The 24,974-nt window shown below is 38.5% G+C and overlaps 1 protein-coding gene across 2 annotated transcripts in view; it reads right to left on the reverse strand.

Annotated features, from left to right (window-relative positions):
* SPMIP4 (sperm microtubule inner protein 4) overlaps positions 1-24,607 on the reverse strand; it is a 42,656-nt gene extending 18,049 nt beyond the window's left edge. The window contains exons 1-6 of one of the 2 annotated variants that reach the window (XM_036877105.2): positions 23,722-24,605; positions 22,786-22,939; positions 14,708-14,884; positions 10,021-10,092; positions 7,944-7,973; positions 2,094-2,275 (exon numbers count right to left, since the gene is read on the reverse strand). In XM_036877105.2, coding sequence (XP_036733000.2) covers positions 2,094-2,275; positions 7,944-7,973; positions 10,021-10,092; positions 14,708-14,884; positions 22,786-22,919 — 595 coding nt within the window. In that variant the 5' untranslated portion in view covers positions 22,920-22,939; positions 23,722-24,605. Of the gene's footprint in view, positions 1-2,093; positions 2,276-7,943; positions 7,974-10,020; positions 10,093-14,707; positions 14,885-22,785; positions 22,940-23,721 lie in introns of both variants that reach the window. The other variant, XM_057504596.1, reaches the window with a different exon arrangement.
* Positions 24,608-24,974: the final 367 nt, after the last annotated feature.

A 24,974-nucleotide genomic window follows, 5' to 3' on the forward strand; every position in this document is an offset into this window, starting at 1 on the left:
GGTATGGGTGGGGACTTGATAATATGGGTAAATGTAGTAACCACATTGTTTTTTTCATGTGAAACCTTCATAAGAGTGTATATCAATCATACCTTAATAAAAAAAAAAGAAAAAAAAACACATCTTTTTAGGTATTGGTGGTAGTAGTCTGATAAGCTTTACCAAACACAGCATGGCTTTCTCTGGTCCTGTGATAAGGACCATGTTAACAAGAGCACCCTAAACAACCATTCTCAGATGTAATAAGAAAAAATACTGGCATTTATTGAACATTTACTGTGTGTCAATACTGCACTGTTTTATCATCATATTAGTATGAGGAAGGTACTATTATTTCCACCTTAATGAATGAGGAAGCTGAGGCACAAAATAAATAAGCAATTTGCCCAAGATCACATGGCTATTAAGTAGAATAGTTCAAACCTGGGCTGTGTGGTTCTACAGCCTGTGCTCTTAACCTATATGCTACTTATTTCAAATAGAGAAGAGTTGGAGTAAGTGGAACAGTAGAAAACCTAGTGCAGCACTAGATCCTAGAAAGGTACTTTATAAGGGCTGTGAGAATATTCCAGTGATTTTAAAATTCCTTAGGAGTGACTAACTGGTCAGGGATAGGTAGAGCTCAGAAGAGCAGAAAATTAAGGTGGTAACTTACTTCTTCAGTCCCTAATCCATAACTGCACTGAAGTGTTTTTAGAAACTTAACACACATTTCTGTGATTTCTTGCTTGCTAACTATATGCACTTCATATAATTTCAGAAATTATCTAATTCAGAGATTGAAAAATTTGAGTTTACCTAATGAGATCACAACAATTTCAATTGCTTAGGTATCCTATCTTGTAGTTCTTTTGCACAACCCCCCCGACCCCCAATTCCCCAGTATAACTAGGCATAACACTCAACATTAAATGCATCACTTGGTGCTGAGTGTATACATGTATACATGTGTATGAATCGCTATAACTAATTTGATACAGCTTTCACTACCTGTTGTCAGTGCTGACTGGACTGAGAGGTAATGGAAAGTTCAGCATGCTGCACACATACTGGAATCATTATTACAGTCATGGAGTAATAAAAATAATAAGTACTAACACTTAAGCTCTGTCATCTATGAAGTGGGTACTAATATTCCCACTTTAGATTGGGAAATGAAGACAGAGAATTAAGAAACTTTCCTATGGTCCATGGTGATTGAGTGGCATAGCCAGAATCCTACCCATGTATTTCTGACTCCAAACACACTCCACTATCGTGTCTCCCAAAATGACTGAGGTTGATATTGATTATGGCAGTATTCTGTTCTTACATTTCAGTCCAAATATTCATGTGAGGAGGAACTGCATTATAGGATAGTTCTGGGATCTTACTTACCTCACAGCCTAAATTCACTTAACAAATATTTATCTCTGCCTACCAGGTAACTTTTCCGTCACATCCAGTTACCTTCTCTTTAGTATATTCAGTCTTTTCCATAGGTTACTTCACTGTTTTGAGGTGTCTAGTGTGGGAGAGACTTAATGACTGGTGCGTGGGTTTACCATCCTAATGAACCACATCCGGGGAGACCCCAGGTTTGTATCTCTGAGAAGATGCTCCAAGGTGTTAAGCTGGAACTGAACACACTGCTCCCGTTACTTTGTGAGTCTTATTTTAATGATGATCTTTCAATTTCATCACAACTGCTGCATCCTTGTCTAGACTCTGATGCTCTGAGCCAAACCTTGCCCCTCATGCTGATCACCTGAGCCAACATGGATTTTTTAAAAGCTAAACCATAAGTGAGAGCAAGAGGGAAATAAAAATAGAAATACAGGTAGAATGAAAACAACCAATTATACAGAGTTTGGTTTCCAATTCTACCGTGGGAGGCTCTATATAAAGAAGAAAAGTCAAGCGCATCTGCAGAGAACCTGATTTGACTGGTCTGTGGTGGGGTCCCACCTGACTCTAAAGTGCAGCTACAGCTGTGAACAACTTCCCACATCTACTGATGAGTCACACTTTTGTGACCTCCCTTAATTTTATTACTAAATAAACTCCAAATACAAGAAGAATTAATACTATTCTGGTTTCAAATCACACTTTACCTCTTATCTTCCAATTTGTTGTGTCATAAGCCTTTATTGGCACAGTGGGAGGGAACCGCTGCTGGCTCCCGGCTTTGCTGCTGGTGTAGAGGTCCTGAGGTGAGGTAAAGGTTGGGAATATGGCACCCCGAGAGATGTGTGTGTGGTAGGGGTGTCCAGTTGGGTATGGGGAGCAGATTTCTCTGAGATTTAGTAGGCAAAGAAAACAGAGTAGAAAGAAATGAAATTGAAAACAAATTAATCATGGAATATTTAATGGGAACCCTTCTTTGTGGCAGGGACTGTTCTAGTCCCTGTGGATATGGCAGTGTGCCAAAGTCCCTATATTCAGAGAGTCAGCCTCCTGGTGGAATATATACCATAAAAGGTAATACATTTTCTTAATTTTCCTAGGCAAATAAAAAATGAATTTTATTTTAAGAGCAAATCGTACTGAATTCTGTACCAGTGAATAACTTTCACAACTGATATAAAATATAAAGAAGATATGAGTTTTGTAATTTTAAGACTGCTACAGGAAGAATTTCTAGTTGCTTTCAATTCCTGCATCTTGTTTTAAGAGGATCCCACTACTGTATTTTATGGAATTATATTCGGCATTGAGCTTCAGTGTGCAAACCATCTCGGACCTCTAGATCTTGGAATGAACTTTCAACCCAGGCCATCTGTTTCTTTATGCAGTCAATCAACAAAATATAGTGCCTGTTTATGTACACAATACTGTTTGGAAATAAAAAGCCAAAAATAGCTAGTACATTGAAGGAAAAAAACCCCAACAAGTTAAAAAGGCCATAGGGATATACTTTTTCTATCTTTTGAAGAAGCAGAGCTCTTAAAAGAATTCACAGAGGTTTAATAAAAATGGTACGAGCGCTTTCTCTATTAGAGAAGAAGAAAGCAAGGAGTAGAAAGAAAATTGAAGAAAAGAGATAAGAAGAAAATTGAGATTAGGAAGTCTATGGATTAGAGAGATGTTATATATAATTAGACCATAAAGTTTAAAAAAGCAAGACCATTATTAGTGGTTGAATTGTGCTCCCCCAAAATCTGTAAGTTTAAGTCCTAACACAAAGTACCTCAGAATGTGACCTTATTTGGAAGTAGGATCACTGCGGATATAGTTAGGATAGGGTTATATTGGAGTGGGGTGAGCCCCTAAGCCAATATGACTGGCATCTCTGTAAAAAAGGGAAACTTAGACACACACACAGGGTGAAGGCCATGTGAAGGTGAAGGCAGACTGGGGTGACACATCTACAAGCCAAGGAACAACAGTGCCAGCAAATCTCTAGAAGTAGGAGTCAGATATGAAACAGTCTCACAGCTCTCAGAAGGAACCAACTCTGCTAAAACTCTGATCTCAGACTTCTGGTCTCTGTAACTGTGAGGCAGTAAAGTTCTGGGTGTTTTTCCAGCAAATATAACCAGGGAGACCTCCAATACAGCACATGCAAGCAGTGATAAGTACACGTGCCAGGAGGATGAATGCTCTGGGTTCGCACAGAACAGCTGAAGAGTTTAAAAGATTAGCTTGCTTTATAGTGCTAACAATTATAACCCACAGAATCTATAGGAAAGCTGTTTCATATCTACATTTGGCAGGTCAAAATAAGTGTACAGATAATGCCATGCTGTTAGTGTTAGAGTCTTGTTACAGAATTTTTCCTGTCACTATTATCTAACTAGGTACTGGCAGGCTTAAAACTTCTGCTAGTCACTATGGATGACATGACTGTGAAATAATGAGAATATCTTCTGTAAGAAACATTTTTAAAATGGCAAATGTATTAGGGTATTATAAGTTGTATCATGAAACTGCTATTTCAAACCCAGATCTCACCCAACTGACTGGTTATTGTTATGGTAGACAAGAAGCCCCAGATCCAGACCACTTCCGCAGCACACTTTAAGGAACTCTGTACTGAATTCAACAGCCTTGGCACCTTGTTGGGCTTTCTGAGATACCCAGAAGTTCAAGAGTCTTAGCAAGTTCCTGGTCTTCTGTAGATCTCACAATAAGTTAAGATTAATTTGTAACAGGAAAAGTCTGGATTCCAGGCAAAAGTCATTTATGAGGCCAGTCAGCTCTTCCTGTTTTTGTTCAGAGTATTCCATTTTCTCGCCCTTGTCACAAACTCTCTCACCTGAACTCTTTTTGAATTGAGTATAGCAGCATTTTATTGTTAATTATCAAACATTTTCTAACCATTTACTTTGTTTAAAAAGTGGCACATCAACTACTAAGTGGTTTGGTTCTGTGATGTCTTGGGAACACAGAATCAAGGCTTTCCTGAATCCCAGCTGACTTGATATCCCTTGGAGTCATGGAAACACTAGTATAGGAACTGCTCTTTCAATGAAGCAATACATACTGTACTTCATTTATGTACTACACATTGTTTGTTGTTCTAAATAAATATTTCCAGTGTCCAATTCAGTGGATTCTATAGTGAGCTATCCCACTTGAATTAATTTCCCCTTATAAATCTGAAAACAAATGAGGTATGGTTTGAGCAAACTTTGTGTGGATAAAGCAGGAAGGAACATATTTGTGCTTATGGAGAGAGTGTCCTGACTTGAGTCAGGAAAGGATGGAGTTGGCTGTGGCCTAGTAAAAAGCCCATGTTCTAAGGGAGGTTCCTGCATGTTCAAGGCTTTGGGGGTTTGCCTCATTCGCTTTCAGGTGGAGAAGGCAGGAAGCGGAGGACCTGGACAAAAAGGAGAGCCTTGGATGGCAAGGAATGAAATGAGAAAGGCTGGGGCTCATATATTGCCCAACAGCCAGCAGACATTTAGTCACAAACTGTACTAGAAACACTGGCTAACGGAGTAAATTGATTGTCTAATATGCGCTAATGAACTTATCTGGATAGACAATTTATTTTGATTCTCTTGGGTTCTTCTCCATAGTGCCAGGTTGAGCTAACATTTAAAAGTCAGTGGGATGTGAAATCAGTGGGATTAATTTTTGAACTTCTGATACCATCTCCCACAGACCTGAAGCAGTTTAAGGAAAGGTGGTATGACTATTTCATAAAGTGGTCATGTCTGACCACATTCCCTAGAAAGTATCTCAGTAGATAATCTTGGTGGGGAGTGGGGGTGGGGTGGGGATGGTTGGGGGTGTGGAGTTCTCAGACACTAATTGCTGCATGAGAAGGAATTATACTCAGAGGACATTGCCTTTAAATGTTGTTTAAAGCCACAACAATAACTATAACAATAACAAAGCACCTAAGTGCCAGGCCCTGTGCTAACTGCTTTATCTATATTCTTTTTCTGAGAATCATTCAACATAGTAAATGCTAATATGCATTTAGCACCAGGCCAGAGGCTAGGGCAAGGTGACTCCATTTTCTACTGATCCTAATCTGATGTTGGTAAGGATTTCCTGAACAAACGCCATTACATTTGTTTTCTTAATGTCTTGTTTTATTACAAAGATATGACCAGAAAGTAGAGATTAAATTGTTAATTTAGAAAGTAAGTTACAAAGGCCAAGAGCATGTTAAATCATAAAAAAATAACCACAAGAAGAATTCCCAAACCCATTTCTTTCTGAGAATTGATTCTCCTGATAGGAATTCACAAAATGTTATCTATGTAGTCCTCAGGATCTTCTGCTTTTTGTAGGTTTTGGCTTCATGAAGAAGGGGTAAAAGGTGGGAGCTAAGAAGTCATGGAGTGGCCTCAGTTAATTCTGATCACTTGGAATTGAGGCATAATTTTCTTTCCCTTCAGATTCTAGAAATGTATATTTCCTAGCTAACAGTATTAAGTTATATCTGGTAATAATTTAGGAAAACATACTTTAAGACCTGAGAGCTATGGACTCTGTATATCTTGAGTCTATATATGTTATGAGATTTCATTCAGTATCTTGTATACACTGCAAAGTTTATTTTTGTTTATTAAAAAATTGCAAAATTATACCTTCAACTAAATTTTCAAGTTGGATCCCATTCAACTTTGGAGTACAACTGTATTAAATGGCCATAATGTACATTTATTCCTTTAAATCAAGACTATGTAGAAAATAATTATGTTTCTATTACATTAAATGACTTATAAAGGTCACTTTTCATTTAGTTTTGAGCCCCTAAATAGAGAAGAAGTAATAAGGAAAAGGCAGAACATCAAACACTTAGCCACATACACATTTAAATAAAAGAATTGTTTCTCTTCTCTGAATCATTCAGTTAGAGGCATGGGCTATCTCTGGACTCGGGCTGCCCTGCTGAGCAAGATCTACTAAGATGCTTATGAAGGTGTTACATAGTTCTCCCAGGAGGATGTTGAGGAGGTCAGGTCAAAGGAAGGGACTTTGGAACTTAGACTACAAGTAGAAAGGTGACCGGAGAAAATGAAACCAACAAAAAGGGCTTTACTTTTCACATTGCTATGAAGAAAGGTCTAAAACAAGGGTCTTCACATAGTTGTTTTTAAAAAAACAAAACCCAAAACAAAATTTAATAACTTTTTGAGCACATCTTTGCTTTAATTGAAGCTTAATATTCAGTTAAAATTGATAGTTATTCCAGTAGCGCCAAGAGTACTTAATATTCAGATCTTGGTTTGTTAAACTCTTCTCCAATAGAGGCAACTAGGCTCCTGGGAGAGATGGATGATTCTAGGAGTGGGGCAAGGAACTATCCAAGAGGAGCTTGCATCATCTTGTTGTGTTAGAAAGGAAGTGTTAAAAGGGAAAAAAAACAAAAAACAAAAAACAAAAGATAAATGATGAAGTACTCAACCCCCACCCCCCAAAAAAACCCCACAATGATAGGGGTATGGATAAAGGAGTCAACTGAAAGGGCTCCCAATGGCCAACTCGAGTAAGAATATATGTAATACAGGATTGCTATTAAAGTACCAATGTACAAAATAAATATCCATGAGTCCATATGGATATAAACAAGTGATTGAATAAATAATAAATGGGTGAGCACAAATTTCCCATGCAGATCAGTGCCAAATAATTTATGTAGGTGCTCTGTACTCTGGAAGCATAATTCCAGACTCCTTAAGTGTGGGTTGCACACAGTGACTTTCTTCTAAAGAGTACAGAATGGGAAGGGGGAAAAAAAAGATGAGCTGTAGAGTGGGGAAACTTGATGAACACTACCTCAGCCAGGCAATCAAGGTTAATGTCAACAGTGGTAAGTTCCATTGAAACACATACTCTTGATAGGATGTGATAAAACTGGCACTTGACCTCTGTTGTGTTCCTCCCCAGAACACACTACCCCAGGCTAACCATTAGAAAAACATCAGACAGATCCCAACTTTCTACAAAATATCTGACCAATAATTTTCAAAACTATCTATGTCATTAAAAGAGAAAAATAAAAGGGAAAGTCTGAGAAACTGTCAGCCAAAGGAAGCTAAGAAGACATGATCACTAGATGTAATGTGATATCTGGATGGGATCCTGGAACAGAAGGAGGACATTAGGAAATACCTGAGGAAATCTGAGTAAAGTATAGACTTCAGTTAATAGTAATGTACCAATATTGGCTCATTAATTGTAACAGATGTACCATACTAATTTAAGATGTTAATAGGGGAAACTGGGTATGAGGTATATAGGAACTCTCTGTACTAGTTTCCCATTAATTTTGTAAATCTAAACTACTAAATTAAAAAGTTTATTAAAGGTCACCAGGGGCTAATTGGGGAAATTAGTAATACTGCTACCTTGGATTTGTACCAGCTTCTCCTTTTACTTGTTAAAAAAAAAAAATCTTTCATGAAAAGTGTGATTTGTTCTCACACTGTCTAAGTTATATGGATTGCAAATATTTTTTTCTTGATAATAAGAGGGAAGGAAAATATAAGTTGTACACTTACCCTACTGTTGAATTAGGTGGTTTGGGCATCCTAGAATAAAAATAGGAAATAAAATTTAATTTATATTAAGGGTTTTTTCAAACTCCTATTAAAAATGAACTTAAGAATAAAGATGTATTCCATTCTCAAACTAAAGTGTCTTTAAGATATTATTCTTGACTGACTTTTTGGACCACTGAATATTGACCAGGCAGAGAGATAGGATATCATTACATCTCAGTTGTTTACCGACCAGTTTTTTTCCATCATGCTTATTCTAACTTCAGTCCTACTCACCACCTGTTTGGCATTTCTCATTTGCAAGGCAGACACAAGACTAACTACTTCTAATGATAATAGACCTCTGGTTCTTACTGACATTCACCCTCATAGGCAGCAGCCAATGTGCTCTAAGGCAGCCTGACACCATGCATGTGGTGCAATTATATGAACTAACATGAACTGAGTGTGGCCTGGCTGAAGACATGTAAGTACTGTGTGTGCTAAGTTCCTTTGTCCATGATTGCTGATCTGTCGTGACAGTAGATGTTGCCCAGTTGACCGAGAGGCTAGAACAAAACTGAGCAAGTTCTTGGAGGTGTGTCTTTTCTGACTCAGTTCTTTTGAAGGTTGTGTATTTACTAATTACTCTGAGTCCTGCATACCAAGAAATAATATTGCAGCCAGGAATAAAGTCCACACTAGGGAAGTGTTATCATCCACTTCCATTGGTTTTCAACAACTAGTTTCAGCCTCTGCGAATATTTCTGGAATACTCCAGGCATGAAAAATGAACAAAATGTTATCAGTTGATAGTAAAGATCAGAAAAGTGGAGTATATTGTTTAATTTTTAAAATATATTTCTGTACTTAGAAAGTGCACATGAGCAATAAAATTTTATTATTCTATAATGCATTATAAACACATAATTCATGTGAAACATAAGAGGTTTATATCTTTATTTATTTGGACTCCAAGTCTGTGGACTTGGAACTAAGAGAAAGCATGTCTTGTTTTACAGTTATATTCTGGTTGAGTTGGACAATGAGGGACAATAAGAAAGCAAGGGCTATAGAGTTCCTATATTGGTTATTATATATGTGAAACATCAACATCTAAAATTTTTCTCATGACAAATTTCTGATATTGACAAGTATATGTCTAAAATTGATTTGATTAAAAATGTAAAAAAAAGGAAAGCTTTTTAAAAAAATTAAAAGTTTGAAAGGATAAAATAAAAACTAAAAATTCTCAGACACATCCATTCCTTGACCTGACCAGTCCACATCGCCACATACTGCATCTACTTTTCAGTTTACTAATCCCAAAGGGATAAACAGGCCCTACCAACTACAAATTTCATGTCTCTTTAGCTCCCTCTTGTGGCTGACCTGTATATTAACCTCTTACCTACAAACAAATTCCTAACAGTTAAAATAATTAAAAGGAAAAGAGGTGATATTTTCATTGTTTCTTCAATGGTGTGAGTGTTTATTTTTATCTGAAAATTAAGTATGCTTTTGTAACAGATACAGCAGACTATATCAAAGAGTAAAAAATAAGTTAACATACTGGAAAATAATTCCTGTAAGCAATGGGTAAATTAAGGATTCCTTATCCAAAAAAGACTAAGGGTGTAATTTTATTGAGTTATTGGTAGAGTGTCATAATGAACCTCTCTCCTCATAAAATTCTGATTAAAATTTTGTTGAGGGTGCTGAGGCATTTTTCTCTGAGCCTTTTAAGAAATGTAACAGATTCTAATTCGTGTGAGTAACTAGGTCAAAGGCAGGAAAACGGATCAAAGATTATCTGGATGAATCCCTTTTAGGATTACTATACTGTATTTCTTATTTTCAGTTTGCTTGTTCAAATGCTACAAACTAGTAGTAGATTTTGGTTTATGTGTTTTATTTTTGTTATTTCTTTGGTCTTGGTTTCTATTATTAATAATCTCCATTGAAAAAAAAAAGGAATACTTTTGTTTTTCTAAAAGTTGCCATTTGGGGTTTTAAAAAATTACTCATATAATTCATTTCCATTTGAAAATGTTACTTGAGCTCATATAAGGATAATGAAAAGAAACTCCAAACTTACAAAGAATCATTTCCATAGACATTGCTTTTTTTGTTCTGTGTCAAATAATAGAATTGTTCAATAGGAAGCGTTCTGAGAAGAAAGAAAAATCAAACTGAACATCTTTTCAAATTAACACTGTAATGGTGAGAGTAAAAGACAATTAGACTAATACAACCATGTATATGGAAATTCAGTGTATTAAAAGGTGGCATTTTAAATCAGTGTAAGAGGATTTCCTTTTCAATAAACAATGCTGGAAAATTAAACTTAAAAATACCCAATACTCACATCCTAAAAATAATACTCACATATTGTGACCCATAGCTTTCACTTAGGATTTTCCCTAGAGAAACATTTGTGTATGAGTTCAAGCAGGCAAAAAAACAAAACAAAACAGGAAACAATTAGAGAATGTCCAAATAATCTATAATGCATATTGTGGAACACTATGAGAAATTAAAAAGAATGAGACAGATCTATATTTACAATCTCTAGATTGTAGAGAGCAAAAAGAACCAAGTTGCCTAATACTATATATCAGACGATTCCACACATAAAATAATACCATACGTTTTCAATGGGTATGTGTGTAATGATGTAAATGTCTAACAAAAGATATGAAAGGAGACACACCAAAGTGGTAACAGTTGTTCCCTCCACGAAGGAAATGGATTGGTGGAGTGATGGTCAAAGGAGACTGGACCTTATCTTTGATATTTTTAAGAAGACTTAATTTTTTTTAGAGCAGTTCTAGGTTCATGGCGAAGTTGAGAGGAAGGTAGAAAGATTTCCCAAACACCCTTTACCTCCACACATGCTTAGCCTCTCCCATTATCAATATCTCCCATCAGAGTGATACATTTGCTATAACTGATGAACTACACAGACACGCCATTGTCACCTTAAGTCAATAATTTGGTGCTTATGTTTTAATATATGTTGTAATGCTCAACTGTTTCTCATGGCTACTGATTATCTTGAACACCCACCCTATAGCTCATCTACTCAGTGTAGATTGCAAAAAATTTGCTTTCTTAGCCTCTGAGAATGAACCAAAAATGTGAGGGTTATTTGTAGCCCACAAGAATACTTACCAAGAGAACCCCACAATTGAGGATGTTCTTAAAAATTAGGTAGATAAACTGACAAACTATGGGGGTGTCAGGCAGGCTTTCTCCAGTCACCCCAATGCTTGCTCAATGGCTTCATAAACAAGTTATCACAGGGGCAGGGACAGAACTTACTGTGTGGACTCTGCAACTGAGGCAAGAAAGGATTATACAAATGATGATTATATGAAGGTCAAGAGCAATTGCTGCTCTGCAAGGATGGGGAAAAGGAGTATTTCTATAACCTAAAGCATCTTTTAGATGCCTCCTAGGACTGCTTCCAATAGCATAAAGTTAATGCAACACTGTAGCAGTAACACATAGCCAGAATCACTCAGAGCTTAGATCTCCCAGGTACAAAATCTGGGGTTGCCCCATCAGGTAATGAACTCCTACAAGCTTAAGTACTGGTAGGTAAATGGAGTGGGTAGTGGAGGAAAGAGAATATAACACCAACAATAGCTTCATGACCAGTGGTAGTCACTTCCCACTTTTTTTTTCTTGGTATGTCTCATATGCTTATATATATATATATATATATAAACTGTAATCTTTTTTTCCCTTCCTTTTTCCTTATTATTCATATAGCGATGGTTTGCTTTATCAAGTGCAAGGTGTGGACTCTCAGGACAGGATGATGACTGACCTAGAAGGGAGTGATCATCACCCTGGACGTGGGCCTGATGAGACTTTGGGTCTCCTCTTTTTGGGAGGTGAGTACACTCTTATTTGCTTGAAAAAATGTGGCATTTTCTTACTCTGGAGCAGCAGGTCTCAAACTTTGCTGCATGTTTGAATTACTTGAGGGATTTTGTTAACATGCAGATTTTGTTTCAGCAAATCTGGGGTGGGATCCAAGATTTTGTATTCACCATTTCCTAGGTGATTCTATACTGCTGGTCCACGGACCACATATTGAATAGAAAAACATGTTATTGTTTAGAAGGACAGTCTACGTGCACTGATGGCTATCTAACATCTTTACAATATCCTCTCTACATTTTGCTAGTTTCCTACATTTTAAAGACTCCACTTCCCCAGGTAGAATCTAGAAAATCCATCACCTGGCCTCCCTAGCAGGTGGTATCTAAACGTGGGCACCAAGTTCTGCCAGTCTTCTGTATAGTACTAGATTTGGATTTGGATGTAGTAACCTTAGAACACAGGCCGCAAGTGGGCATCCACATTGCTAATAAGGTAGTAGGGCAGGTGTCCATTTTAGCAGAGCCCCAGATGAGGCCAGGCCTGGGAATGAGTCTGGCTATTATTCCTGGAAGCTTAGCAGGTAGCATATTTCTTCAGCCTTCCCATAGTTTTTTGAGTTAATCCGATATCCTCTAATGAATCCTCTTCTTCAACTAGCCAGAATGGGTTCTGTCGTCTGCAACTAAGCTACCTAATGCATATAAATGAGTAATTTGTGGAGTTAAAATTTAACTTAAAAAAAAATAAAAGTAGTTTAACTGGAAAAATGAACTCTATAAAAAGCAAATGTAATTTAATTTAGTGAGATAATGTCTACTAAGCACTCAGCACAATACATATCATATAGAAGTACTTAATGCTATTGCTTAAAAAAGAGATTGTTTTCTTATTTTTATGGAAATGGCACATCCTCATTATAAAAGTTTGATAATTACAAAAAATTATATACAAATACTGCCATGATTTAGAGATCTTTCTCTAAAAAACATGTAACAAAGTAAGAATGGAGAGACGGACAGCTTTAGTCAGTACTAAAATATCAAGAATAGGATCATAGTTCATGCAATTTTTGAAGGAAAATTAAAAATTAAAAATTTTATTGCTATTTAACAGATAAAAAATAAGCTGAAGGAACTCTTGAATATATATCTCTTTATTACACAGATATAAATTTCTAAGAGATCTGTGTAGAATTAAGAAAAAGTTTTTGAAATATTTAAAATGTTGGAGTCAATATTATTTTTTGGATAATACTGACTCTTAGGCATGAAAGATTAAGATGATAAACCTTATTTTGCTTGTTTCTGCTTTCTATCCCTGGTCTTTCCATTTTGGTTGTTTATATAATCTCTGCTTTGCCAGGGTTTATAACATTTACCTGGTTCTACAGTAATAATTTTCCCAATCATGAGTGGATGCAATGCTTACTGTTTAATGCTCAGCCATTTCATATTTGGACTTCTACTCCTGTCATTTCTGAGTCAGGGATTACTGGCATTCTAACTGGAGCAAGTATTTATTTTCCCAGTGTCTGGCGCTGAATTCCATGAGGCCCCAAACATAAACCTCTGATTTCAAGCTAGATTTCCCTTAAGAAATCAGTCTTTGTGCTTTCTTTATACACACTTGGGTTCTGTAAGTATAATTCTAAATCTGTGGACTACTGTGCTTTTTTTTTTAATATACAGATTTTGGGGACAACAACTGTAAGCTCCACAAGGAGCTCTATCTCTAGTCTCTAGAACAGTGCTTGCTACACCCAGTTTCCTGAACTGATAAACAAATAGCTGGGGTAAATGAGTGAATAAACAGATGCAAAGAACTTGGGCTTTGGAATCAAATAAGCATGGAGTCATCTGTTTCACGACTTCATAACTGTTTGACCTGAGGAAAAATGCTGAATCTCTTGGGTCTCTGTTCATTATAAAACCAGGGAAACAATATCCATTTTAAAAACACACTGTAAAGCTGTATTAGAAAGTAAGTTCCATAAGAGGATTTTAAAAAGTCTTTTGGGTTAATTAATGAACTTGAGGCCCTCACTATCTATAATGTGTTGATATTTGCATTTTTCCATTTGGACTGACAGGCCTTTTCATTTGCTTTTTATTGTTTTACTGAGGCTTCAGTAAGGTCATAGGCTACTATGTGTCCCTATTGTTACTGTTTCTCTCTAGCTGCGGCTGCCTTTCTGAATTGCTTTATTTTAACTGCTTTAGAACAAAAAGCTAGTTAGATAGATTGTTAGTAATTCGGTAACTAGGACTGTTACATACAGCAGGAGTAAGTAGGCTCTGTGGGAAGGTTTGATGGATTTTGCTTTAAGTAAATGTCATAATTTTTAGTAAATATTTAATGTGACATTTAATTGCTCAGATTTTGATTTTTGCTTTCTCTTCAGTTCTTATCTGTTTCAAATTATGTGGCTGAAAGAGTGATTTTAAGGTTTATAAATGATTATAGAACTATTTTAATACTTGAGAACAATGCCCAATAGATCCTAATGACTATAAGTTGATGAACAGATTAGAAATCAGAAGTTCCCCAAATCAAGGATATTTGTACAAACTAGGCCAGCTATTTGCTCAAGCAAAAACATTTTTTATTTAACCCTCTCTGAAATATTCCCACTTAGTTTTAGATAAAATGTGATTAGCAAGGGAATTAAATTAATCAAAATCTCTAATCATAATACTTGAACATCTCCAAGGATGGCAAATACATCCATAAACAGATTTTTTACTGACTTCACAATTAGAAATTATTTGGTTTTCCATAAACAGTAAAATAAATAAATTTGGAGGTAGATTTTAGTTAACAAAGGACTGCACAATAGAAATAAAGAGAAATGAATAATAAAGAACTCTGTGAAGTGCAGAAAGTCTGTTTACCTTGGCCAGATGTCTCCACCAAATCCGTAATGCTGATGTCCTTTGCCCCTGACACGAGGAGGCTCACACTTTGGCCTGTGTTCCTCGGGGAGTGAAGTGGGTATCATCCCTCCATATTCCCTTTCAGCGCCCCATGGAAGCCTACATTGTGGGAGCGACTCCCTTAATTCCTGATACCTGTGAAAAAAGAGAAACTTTTGAAGTAGCTTCAGCACAGAATGCTATAGGCTGAATGTCTGTGTTCCCCAAATGTTGAAATCCTAATGCCCAAGGTGATGGTGTAAGAAGGTGGGGCCTTTAGGAGGTGCCCAGGGTACGACGGTGGAGCCCTCATGAACGGGACTAAGCTCTGGTGACAGAGACCCCAGAGGGCTTGCCAGCCCCTTCCATCCTGTGAGGACCCAGTGAGAAGGCGCCAGCTGTGACCAGAGAGCAGGCTCTCACCAGAGCGCGACCATGCTGGTTCTGTGATCCTGCACATTCAGTCTCCAGAATCGTTGTTTGTAAGCTACCCAGCCTATGGTATTTGTTATAGAAGTCCGAATGGACTAGGACAAATAACTAAAATTCTTACAGCTGAATAATATTCCACAGTATGGATATGATACATTTTGTTTATCCATTAATTAGTTGATGGACATTTGGGTTGTTTCCACCTTGTGGCTGTTGTGAATAGTGCACCTATGAACACTCATGGCAAAGTTTTTGTTTGAATACTTACTTTCAGTTCTTTTGGGTATACTGGGTCATACAGTAATTTTATGTTTACTTTTTTGAGAAACCGTCAAACTGTTTTCCACAGTGGCTGTACCAATTTACATTCCTACCAGCAATGTACAAGGGTTCCAGTTTCCCCTCCACATCTTTGCCAACACTTATTTTCTTTCTTTTTTTTTAATAGTCATCTAGTACATGTGAAGTGGTCTCTCTTTGTGGTTTTGATTTGCAATTACCAAATGACTAATGCAATTGAGCATCTTTTCATGTGCTTTATTGGCCATTTGTATATGTTCTTTGGAGGAAAGTCTATTCAGATACTTGGCCATTTTTAAATTGGGTTGTCTTTTTATTATTTAGGTGTAAGTGTTCTTCATATATTCTAGATTCAAATCCCTTGTCAGATACATGATTTGCAAATATTTTCTCCTATTCTGCATATTGTCTTTTAATTTTGACAGTGTTCTTTTAAGCGGTTTTTAATTAAGTTTTGATGATGTCCAATTTTTTTTCTTTTTTGTGCCCTTAGTGTCATATCTAAGAATACATTGCCAAATCCAAGATCATGAAAATTTACCCATTTTCTACTTATAGTTTTAGCTCTTATACTTAGTTCTCTGATCCATGTTGAGTTAGTTTTTAAACATGTTGTGAGATAAGGATACAAGAATAAGGTACTTAATTCTTTTGCATAAGGATATCCTGTTGTCCCAGAACCATTTGTTGAAAAGACTATTCTTCCCCCACTAAATGGTCTTAGCTACAGATTATTGTTTGCTTTTTAAAAATGGAGAGTAGTGTAAAAGAGCAGAACCACTTGCTCTTCAGTTCTCTCTAGAGCTCCTTTAATAGTGGTTCTCAGAGTGTGGACTAGCAACAGCATCTCTGTACACATTCTCAGGCTTTACCACAGACCTAGGAATCAGAGTTTTTGCGGGGAAGGCCCAATAATCTGTTTTAACAAGTCCTCCAGATGATTCTTTTACGTGCCAAAATTTTAGAAGCATTGCCCTATTCAACAGTGTCCTTTCACAGAAATAGTGTCTCCATAGTGCCACCCCTAACATCTGTACCATTCCGTGGCCTAGAGACATGGAAATTTCTTAAATTGGCTGGTCGGGCTTAGTCTGATCTTGAAAACTGGTAGTTCAGATGACTTTTTTTCTGCTTTTGGCTAACAAGGGAGTGATGGGCAGGGACTCTGATATCTTGTTCACTGTTGTAAGAATGCTTCATGGGAGCACTCAGTGGATGTCTGTTGAACGAATGCATACATGAGTGAATGAGCAAGGCCCAAAGAGATGGGTTTGTTTCCTGGACAGGCCTCACAAAATATTTAGGAATATCTGGTAAAAGATCTGCTTCCTAATTAGGAAAGATTTAATGACTTCCAGTTCCCAGTAATGGCAGTCAAGATTATTTTGATTAACTTTCCCACTGAAAGCAATTAAAAATGCTGGAAAGGGAGCTTCTGGGTTGGTGAACACATGGCAATGCAGGGAGAATGGTGTGCTCCGAGAGCCTGGGAGCTCCATGCCCCTTCCCACATACCTTGCCCTATGTATCTCGCCCATGTGGATGTTCCTGAATTATAAGCCTTTTATAATAAACTGGTAGCCTGTCACCAAAAGATGAACACTATAATGCTCTGGTGAGCAAAGAACACTGACTTATCACAATTTACACAGCACAGCAAAAAGAGGACAAGTCACTGTAGACAAGGACTCTGCTATACTTACTGCTGAACCCTCAGGGCATAGCATAGTGTCTTACAAATACATGATGTTCAACAAATATTTATTGGCTAGTTGTTTTTCCTTGAGGGCAGACAATGACATGAAAATCTTAAAAAGGGAACCAACTGTACTTCAGGTAAAGTTTTCTTAGAGAATTTGATTTCTCTATTTAACCTTATTAACTTGCCTGGAAAGACAAAATAAAATAAAAATGCTGAAAAGAAAAAGTGTAAAAGCAACTAATTGTTAACAAGGCAGAAAGGATACTAGGGCTCTGTAAGAGGGAAAATGGGAATCCAGAGGTAAACCAGCACAGAAGCCCTTAGGACAGTGCTAATTCTGGCAAATTTCATTTTCATTTTAAGGACTTTGCATGGTGAAGGGTATAGAAATCAGCTAGGTGAGGAATCCAAAGGAGGCTATCTGAACAGTAAGCTGGGACCTTAAAAGGCTACTCTTTCATGTTAAGGGTGAGATAGAAGTAAACCAGCTCTCTTGTTGCCTTCTGTCCAAGTTTATAGCTGCTCAGGATTTGACCTTGGATTTAAGTGGCCCAGGAAACACAGTATATCTCCAGGCATTTTGCAGGACCAGCAGGATTCATTTCTGGAGGAAGGGTTCCTGGAGGAATCATCTAAAGGATGAATAGTACACCAAGTGGAAGAAAGGGAATAGTCTAGGTAGGGGGAATAGCATATAATGGCCTAAAGGTTAGTAAGGTTATGGAATAGAAAATTCCAACAATGTTGGCTCCAGAGTCTTTCTCAGGGAAGCGTCTACTTTGTTTGATAAAATATTTTGTCAGGTCACTTGGTGTAGAGACAGACTTTGCAAGTATGGGTGCTGGTAAAAGATCAAGCAACCTAAGACTGATTATGCTGCTCTGCAATGGGAGGGGTTTGGAAGGGGCTCTAAGTTATATGTTGTATCGTGTGATGTGATTTCTTCCTCTTGACCCCTAACTAAAGGATCAGTGAAGTTTACTAGGTTCACAAATACTGTGTGCACGAGGTCTTTAGAGGAAATTAAAGAATGACTGAGTTTCACATCTGGGTCAAAGAGTTGAACAGAAGCAGCCTAAGTGGAACCAGGAACCCCAAGTCAGTAATGGCCACTTCCTACCTCTATCCTGGGAATCTGAGGGAGGCTTTGGACTTCCAGAAGGTATGGAATAAAGATTCTGGTAGAACTTATCTAGATCTTAAGGGCTGAGAAAATAGAGTTGAATTTTGGGCCAAATCAGTAGATACAGAATTCAGGAATTTGAGGCCCAGTAGAGAAGAGCTATTGTGAGATGTAAAGCAAGAGAGGGAAACAAGAACAATATCCTGTGGGGCCTTAAAGGCCCTTTGGACTGCACCGTCTGAGTGATGTGGAGCTCATTAGAAACATGGGAGAGGAGCTCAGAGGGAGGTTTGGACGGGGAACTCCTTCCTTCTTTGTGGCACTACAGTGCTTGACTTAAAGTCCCCCTGTAAATATTTGCTGAATGGAATTAAGAACTAACATTCAGGACTGTCTTATACATGGAATGCTTTATCTCATAAAGTCACCAGAAAGGGGTTGGCAAACTACTGCCCATAGGCCACCTTCAACCTACTGCTTGTTTTCCTAAGTGAAGCTTTATTGGAATGCAGTTATGATCATTCATCATATGTATCTATTATCTATAGCTATTTTTGCCCCACAGCAACAATAGTTTGTCAGAGACTGTAAATCCTAAAATAATTACCATCTGGTCCTTTACAGAAGCTTGTAGACCCCTGCTCTAGCTAGTCAAGGAGAATCTGGGGTGCTATCGAAGGGATGGTGGTATTCAGCTCTGAGACCTCTGAGACCTTCACCTGCTCTGTGACTATGATCAACAGACACAGTTTGGGGGCATGACAAGCGAAAAATATTTAAACATATTTGATTAATGACAACCTAAGCTTTAATACCTAAGTTTTTAAAAGTTACATTTAAATCAGATGAGTCAATTTCTCAACATCTGACACCCATATATTACATTGTCCCAGGAAGATGAGCCAGTAGAAAATGTTAATCAATCATTTGGGTTGGCATCCATCAAAAGCCAATAAGTTACAGGAAACCATTTAAAATAAAAGGCAAGGCAAAAATAAGTCATATTTCTCTTTTATTTTCGGGTCTCTCATTCCCCCCTCCCTTAACTTTAATACTAACATCATTTTATAGAAGGAATTAAGATAAATATTGAGTTTTAGTATTAAATCATTTTAAAGCTTAAATAATACATGTTTCCATAACAAAGAAACAGTAAATTATTAGTGCTGTATCTGTAGCCATATAAAATTAAGTGCTTACTTGTTTTTGAGAAAGATATGTTCCCTAGGGATGAACCAACATCTCACTTGAGAGTCACTTTACAGAATTTTGAGCATTACATTCTAAATGTGGGCGGCTGAACTTAGCCAGTAATTATTAGACGTCATGATTAAAGGAAAGCTCAGAACAAACATAATCTCATTGTTAGTTGGTAGAAAGCTAATAGTTAAATAAAAAATGCAGGAATCAGAAAGCAATGGAATGCATCCATAAATAAAATTGGGCTGTATAATGAAATCTGAAGCAATTCTCAAAGCACTTCCTGAACTGATATGTTTTTTTTTGCCTAATGAGCTACAGAATTTGCAAGAGTTAAGGAGACACCACCTGAATGGGAAGGGAGATAGGCATCAGTGATGGTTCTGAAGAGCTGTACCTGCCATTCTTATTTTTCAGTGAAAGAAATACAAAAAGAATACCAACTGTTAATTAATAATTTCAAAGGAGATCAAGTCAGATATATAACTGTGACTTCTGTAATTGCTCCAAAGTATACCAGTAAGGAAGTAACTGAAGTAGAAAGATTAACTTGCCTCTGGTCAGTGGGTCAGCCAGAACCACAATCCTGGTTTTCTGTCTGTTTTTAGTGCTTTCTGCTAGTCCTGTGGTTCTCAAAATGAACTGAAAAACCTCTAAAAATGCAGATTTCCTAGACTCACCAAGCCAGAATTACCTATGAGCAGAGCCTGGGAATCTGTATTTTTAGAGAGCTTCTCAGGTGATTTTGATGGTTCCTGTCTGTATACCAATGCTGGGTAACAATGGAGCTAGACTGCAGAACCTATTCTGAAAAGAAAAAAACATAGGCCGTTGTGAGGAAATCATTTTGCATTGCTATTAAAATTGCCAGGTTAGTTCAAAATACATTATGATATTTTAAAAAGGCACCCCCGTAAATACATCCATGTTTAGAAAATTAAGCTGCTGAGAGCTAACCTATGCTAGGATTCATTATTAATAAATTAATATTAAAATATTAAAACATGTTCATCCTTACCATTATGAAGGTAATCCCTAAAAGCCAGGAGCTTTTAGTTTTGTTTTGCTTTTGAGGTACCTTGAGGTTTTGAGTTGGGTGCCTTAAATCCTGAACCTAGTCTGAAGAAGTTCAGCCTCAGCAGTGATAGAGCAGAGGTACCAGTGTCACCCTGATGATACTTTCCAGAGCAGTTCAGGAGAATAAACACTGAGAAAAAAGAGAACTTCTTTTCCTGTAAGCTGCCCAACTACTTTTTAAGAGGGAGTCAAAATGAGGGGTTCTGAGAATACCTGATCATTCTGGCTTTCCCATTTGGGGAATATGAAAAGAAAGAATTCACATGGAATAAAAGGGAGAAAGCAGGTTTTAGTTATTAGGAACCAGGAACATGCTTGGACCTAGATACTGCTTCAAATAATACATTATTGTAGTTTATAAGTAACTACAACATACTCGTGTTTAATTTTATAGTCAGTTAATGAAAAGCAGTATTTTCTCACAGATGCTACTCTTAAATTTTATGTCAGTTAAACAGTTTTGGGGTGAATTACTAATCAACCATAGGACCATTTGGGTAGAAGGGATAGAAATTTCAGTGAAAATTCTTAGATGAGGGCTTTTGAGGGGATAATGAATTTAATCAGCCATGGCAGTCCTAAATTCCTGCTCAGATCCCTTTTGGCCAAATGTAAAATCTCACATTGCTGCTTTTGAGCCAGGGACAGTTGCTCATCCCCTGGTCTCATACGATCTGCTGAAGGTTTAGCTCTGCCTAATCTGATGGCTCTGGGAGCTGCGCAGAAGTTTAGGACTGACAAGCCACTTTTGGGAATCAGGTAACAGAAGAGCAGGTGTAGCAAGGATTGGCTCAATAGACATGAGCTGCGTCCTTTTCCTTACAAATATGAAAACATTCCTTTTCATTAAGTTAAAATAGTAGTTTCAAAACAGATGTTGAATATGATCTTTAAATTTAAAAAAATGGAAAGGACACATTTATTATGCTTTTTAGTGGTTAGTATTTCTGGATAAAGGAAGTACAGAGGTTTTCTTCTTGAGGTTTAATTTCATAGTTTGTCTTTCTGTTGGAAAATGGAAAATTTGTTTTCTTTATGGATTTCCATGATTTCTAAATTATTTATAAGGAACATGTTAGTTTTATAATTAGGAAAAAAACTTTCTTTTTTCATATAAAGAGCATATTTACAAACTGTGCTAGACCCACGGACATCTGGTCAAGAGAGTGAAAGCCTAGGTGCAAGAGGAAAGAAGAGTAAAGTCTGAGCCAGTGTTTAGTCTGGAGAAGAGAACTCTTAGAGAATCAGAAGAATCTTTCAACCCTTGAAGGGCAGCTATTAAGGAGATAATGGATTATGCTTATTTTGCATGGCTTTGGAGGGAAGGTCCAGGATCGCAGGAAAGGAAGGAAGGAAAACATTCCTCAGTAGAAAACATTCTCAGTAGAAAGAAAATTCTCTATCAGGAGCATTCAAGGTTGGAATGGTACTGATATCCCATTTTGGAAGTGTTTAAGTTGAGGCTAGGTGACTTCTTGTTTGATTTCTTAACGAATACTTCAATGAGAGATTAGACCAAGTGAAATTTTTTTTAAAACAAAAACAAGAAAACAACCACATAGGCTATTTTTTCACTGTCCAAGTGTTTTGAGATTTTTTGCCTTGAAATGATTCAAGTAAAACAACACAGAAAAGCTGGCACTAAGATTTTGGAAAACTCCTTATTTATACCTGTTATTTCATATATAAAATGGGATAATAATAGTACTTATCTCATAGGGTTCTTGTGAGAATTAAAAGAATTACTATATACAAAGCATTTGGTATAGTGTCTACACATAGTAATCACTCAATGTATGTTAGATGCAATTTAAATCATAATCTGTAATTCATGTGTAACAAGGAATTTGGTAAAGCAAAATTTTACAGAGCAGATATGAACAACAGATTCTGTATTTTTGAGCAGGTGGGGATAATAAGGAACCACTACACTTCTGTTTATAAAGTAATATTTGATTGAAATGGACAAATTTTCAAACGAAGGAAGTGATCATTCTAGAGTTCTACAATGAAGTGGATAAATTTGATGTCTGCCTTTTAGAAATACACACCAACTTACTTTTAACAAGTTCCTAACAAATGTGGACAGTTTAAGGTTTAGTTAATTGTCATGTTATGCTTTCCTTACCATGTGATAAACGAAGAGCCCATTAACTGTAAATGTTTTTTTCTCACATATAAACATACACCCTTTTGCACCGCTTGCTCTGGGTTTTGTGTTACCTGTCCTCTGAGGCAGTTGGACGGGCAGTTGTTTGTAGCGGAGTGTGCACTTCATTAGAGCAGAAGGTGTCTGACAGTATGTCAGCTCCTTCAAGCTCCCTGCAACAGTAGGGCCTGAGGTGAGCGACCTCCATGCTTGCAGGCTAAAGACAATCTGGAAAAGAAAGGGAGGCCTACGTAGTTGCTTAGTTAACAGACTTGGTCACCATCACACTGCCTCTCCCTCAGGGCAGACAGGAAACATGCTTTCTGCTGCTAAATTATTCAGTCCAATGCTGCACAGAAATCAGGGGCCTCCTCCCTCACCAAGAGCTTGTCTGTGGACCCTCAGATGTCATATCAGTAATAAACAGCAACTTAAGTTTTATGGAAATAAGTTTCATCTGAAACAAATCCACAAAGTGACAGATGTTCCTACGTAGAGTGGGAACACTACCTGGACATATAGGCTCATACAAGGCACTACTTTGCGGGCATCGACTGAAATATAATTTTTCCTTAAATGTAATAGAAAATTTCAAGAAAGCTCAGCTGATTAACACTCTCTCCCCCCAGCTGCCACCCCAACTCCCACCCTGTATCTTTTAAACAGCAGGAGACTCATTATCCAACAGAACCAACAACTACGCTTCTGAGGGCTTCCGAGGTCCGGAATGAGAGAAGGTCCTTTGCAGAGGGGTGGGAGAGTCAGGACCCCAAAGGGCGAGAGTCCCACCCCTCCGTCGGACTCGGAGGGGGAAGCCAAGGAGGAGCCGTATCTAGGGCCGCGGGCCCCGGGAGCCAAGGCCGAGCTTCCAGGGCGCCCAGCTCGGCGGCGCCTCGGGGTTCGGGCGCTTCCGGGGCATCAGCCTGGGGGCGGCTCCCGCCCGCGCCTCCCCTTCCCTCCCTGGGGCTGGCGGGCCTCGGCGGGGCGTGGAATCCCGCCGTCGTCCGCACCTGCGGCCCGCGGAGCTTCCGGCAGGTGCGGGTGAGGGAGAGAGAGGGACCGCGAGCGGGTCTGGGGTGGGGCCGAGGGTGCCTGTGACGGCGACAGTGACCGTGGCACTCGGTGACGCCCTCTTGCGGGGCGGCGGGCGGCTCTCCCGCGTTTCGGAGGAAGCCCGGCCAGGAGCTCTAGGGCCCTGTAAGGATCGGAAGCGGTGAGGCAGGACCACAGCCCAGGCCTGCAGCTCAACGGGCGCCCCCGCATGCCCAGGCACCTCCACCCTCGGCTCCGCCCGGCGGCGCCCTGTGGGGACGGCGACCTTTCTCCCGGTCGGCGGCAGGTTCTAGGCCTTCCCCTGGCCGGGGCGTTCTCTCCTGTGGACTGGGCGGGGGAAGAGCGCAGGGCCCGGGGAAACGGGCCGCGGAGACCTTGGTGAGGCGAGAGCCTGCGACCTGAACTCTCCGTGCGCCTCCCTCGCTGGAGTGGGGGGCAGTGCGGCCGGGTGGCTTCCGCAGGACTCTGCAAGCGCAACCCCCGCGATTGCGCCCTGTTAGAGCCCTGGCTCCTCCCTTGCGGGGTGAAACGTGATGGACCGCGGCCAGCCTGCGGTTGCCCTACCCGGACCCCAGGGACCTAGCCTCACTTTAATTTCCTCAGTTACCGACACCTTACCCCGCCTCTCCCTCTGTTCTTCCTACCCCGGCCAAGAAATGAGTGTGAACCACGTTCCTTATTCATTACATGTATGTTAATTGAATAACGGTGTGTCCAACAGAGGGGATATAAAATGTCTGATGATCTTAGAAAATCCTACAATTTAGTAAACCATGGGTTTCCAAAGCGGGGCAAAGTATCACCAGGACAGCACAAAATTATCCAATAGGGCATGAAAAAAGTATTAGAACTCTTATACTTTTTTATCCTAAAGTTTAAGATTTCTATTTTTGTTTATATTTTATCCTGGATTTTATTAGTTTAGTGATACACATAAAGGAAAGGTGTAGGGAAAGAGGCACTCATATATTTTTCAAGGGAGTGCAAACTGGTACAATCTAAATGGAAGGCAATTTACCAACATCTATCAAAAGTATGACCAGATTGCATTTTGACCTGGAAATACCTTCCAGGAATTTTTCCTATATACCTGCACACATAGGGCTCAAGCATACACAGAGATGATTCACTACCCCATTGTATTAATAGGAAAAGAACTGATGTGACTCAAATGCCAACCAAGTAAATTATATTACATCCATGCAGAAGA

This window comes from Manis pentadactyla, chromosome 7 (assembly GCF_030020395.1).
Source record: "Manis pentadactyla isolate mManPen7 chromosome 7, mManPen7.hap1, whole genome shotgun sequence".
Taxonomy (NCBI): Eukaryota; Metazoa; Chordata; class Mammalia; order Pholidota; family Manidae; genus Manis; species Manis pentadactyla.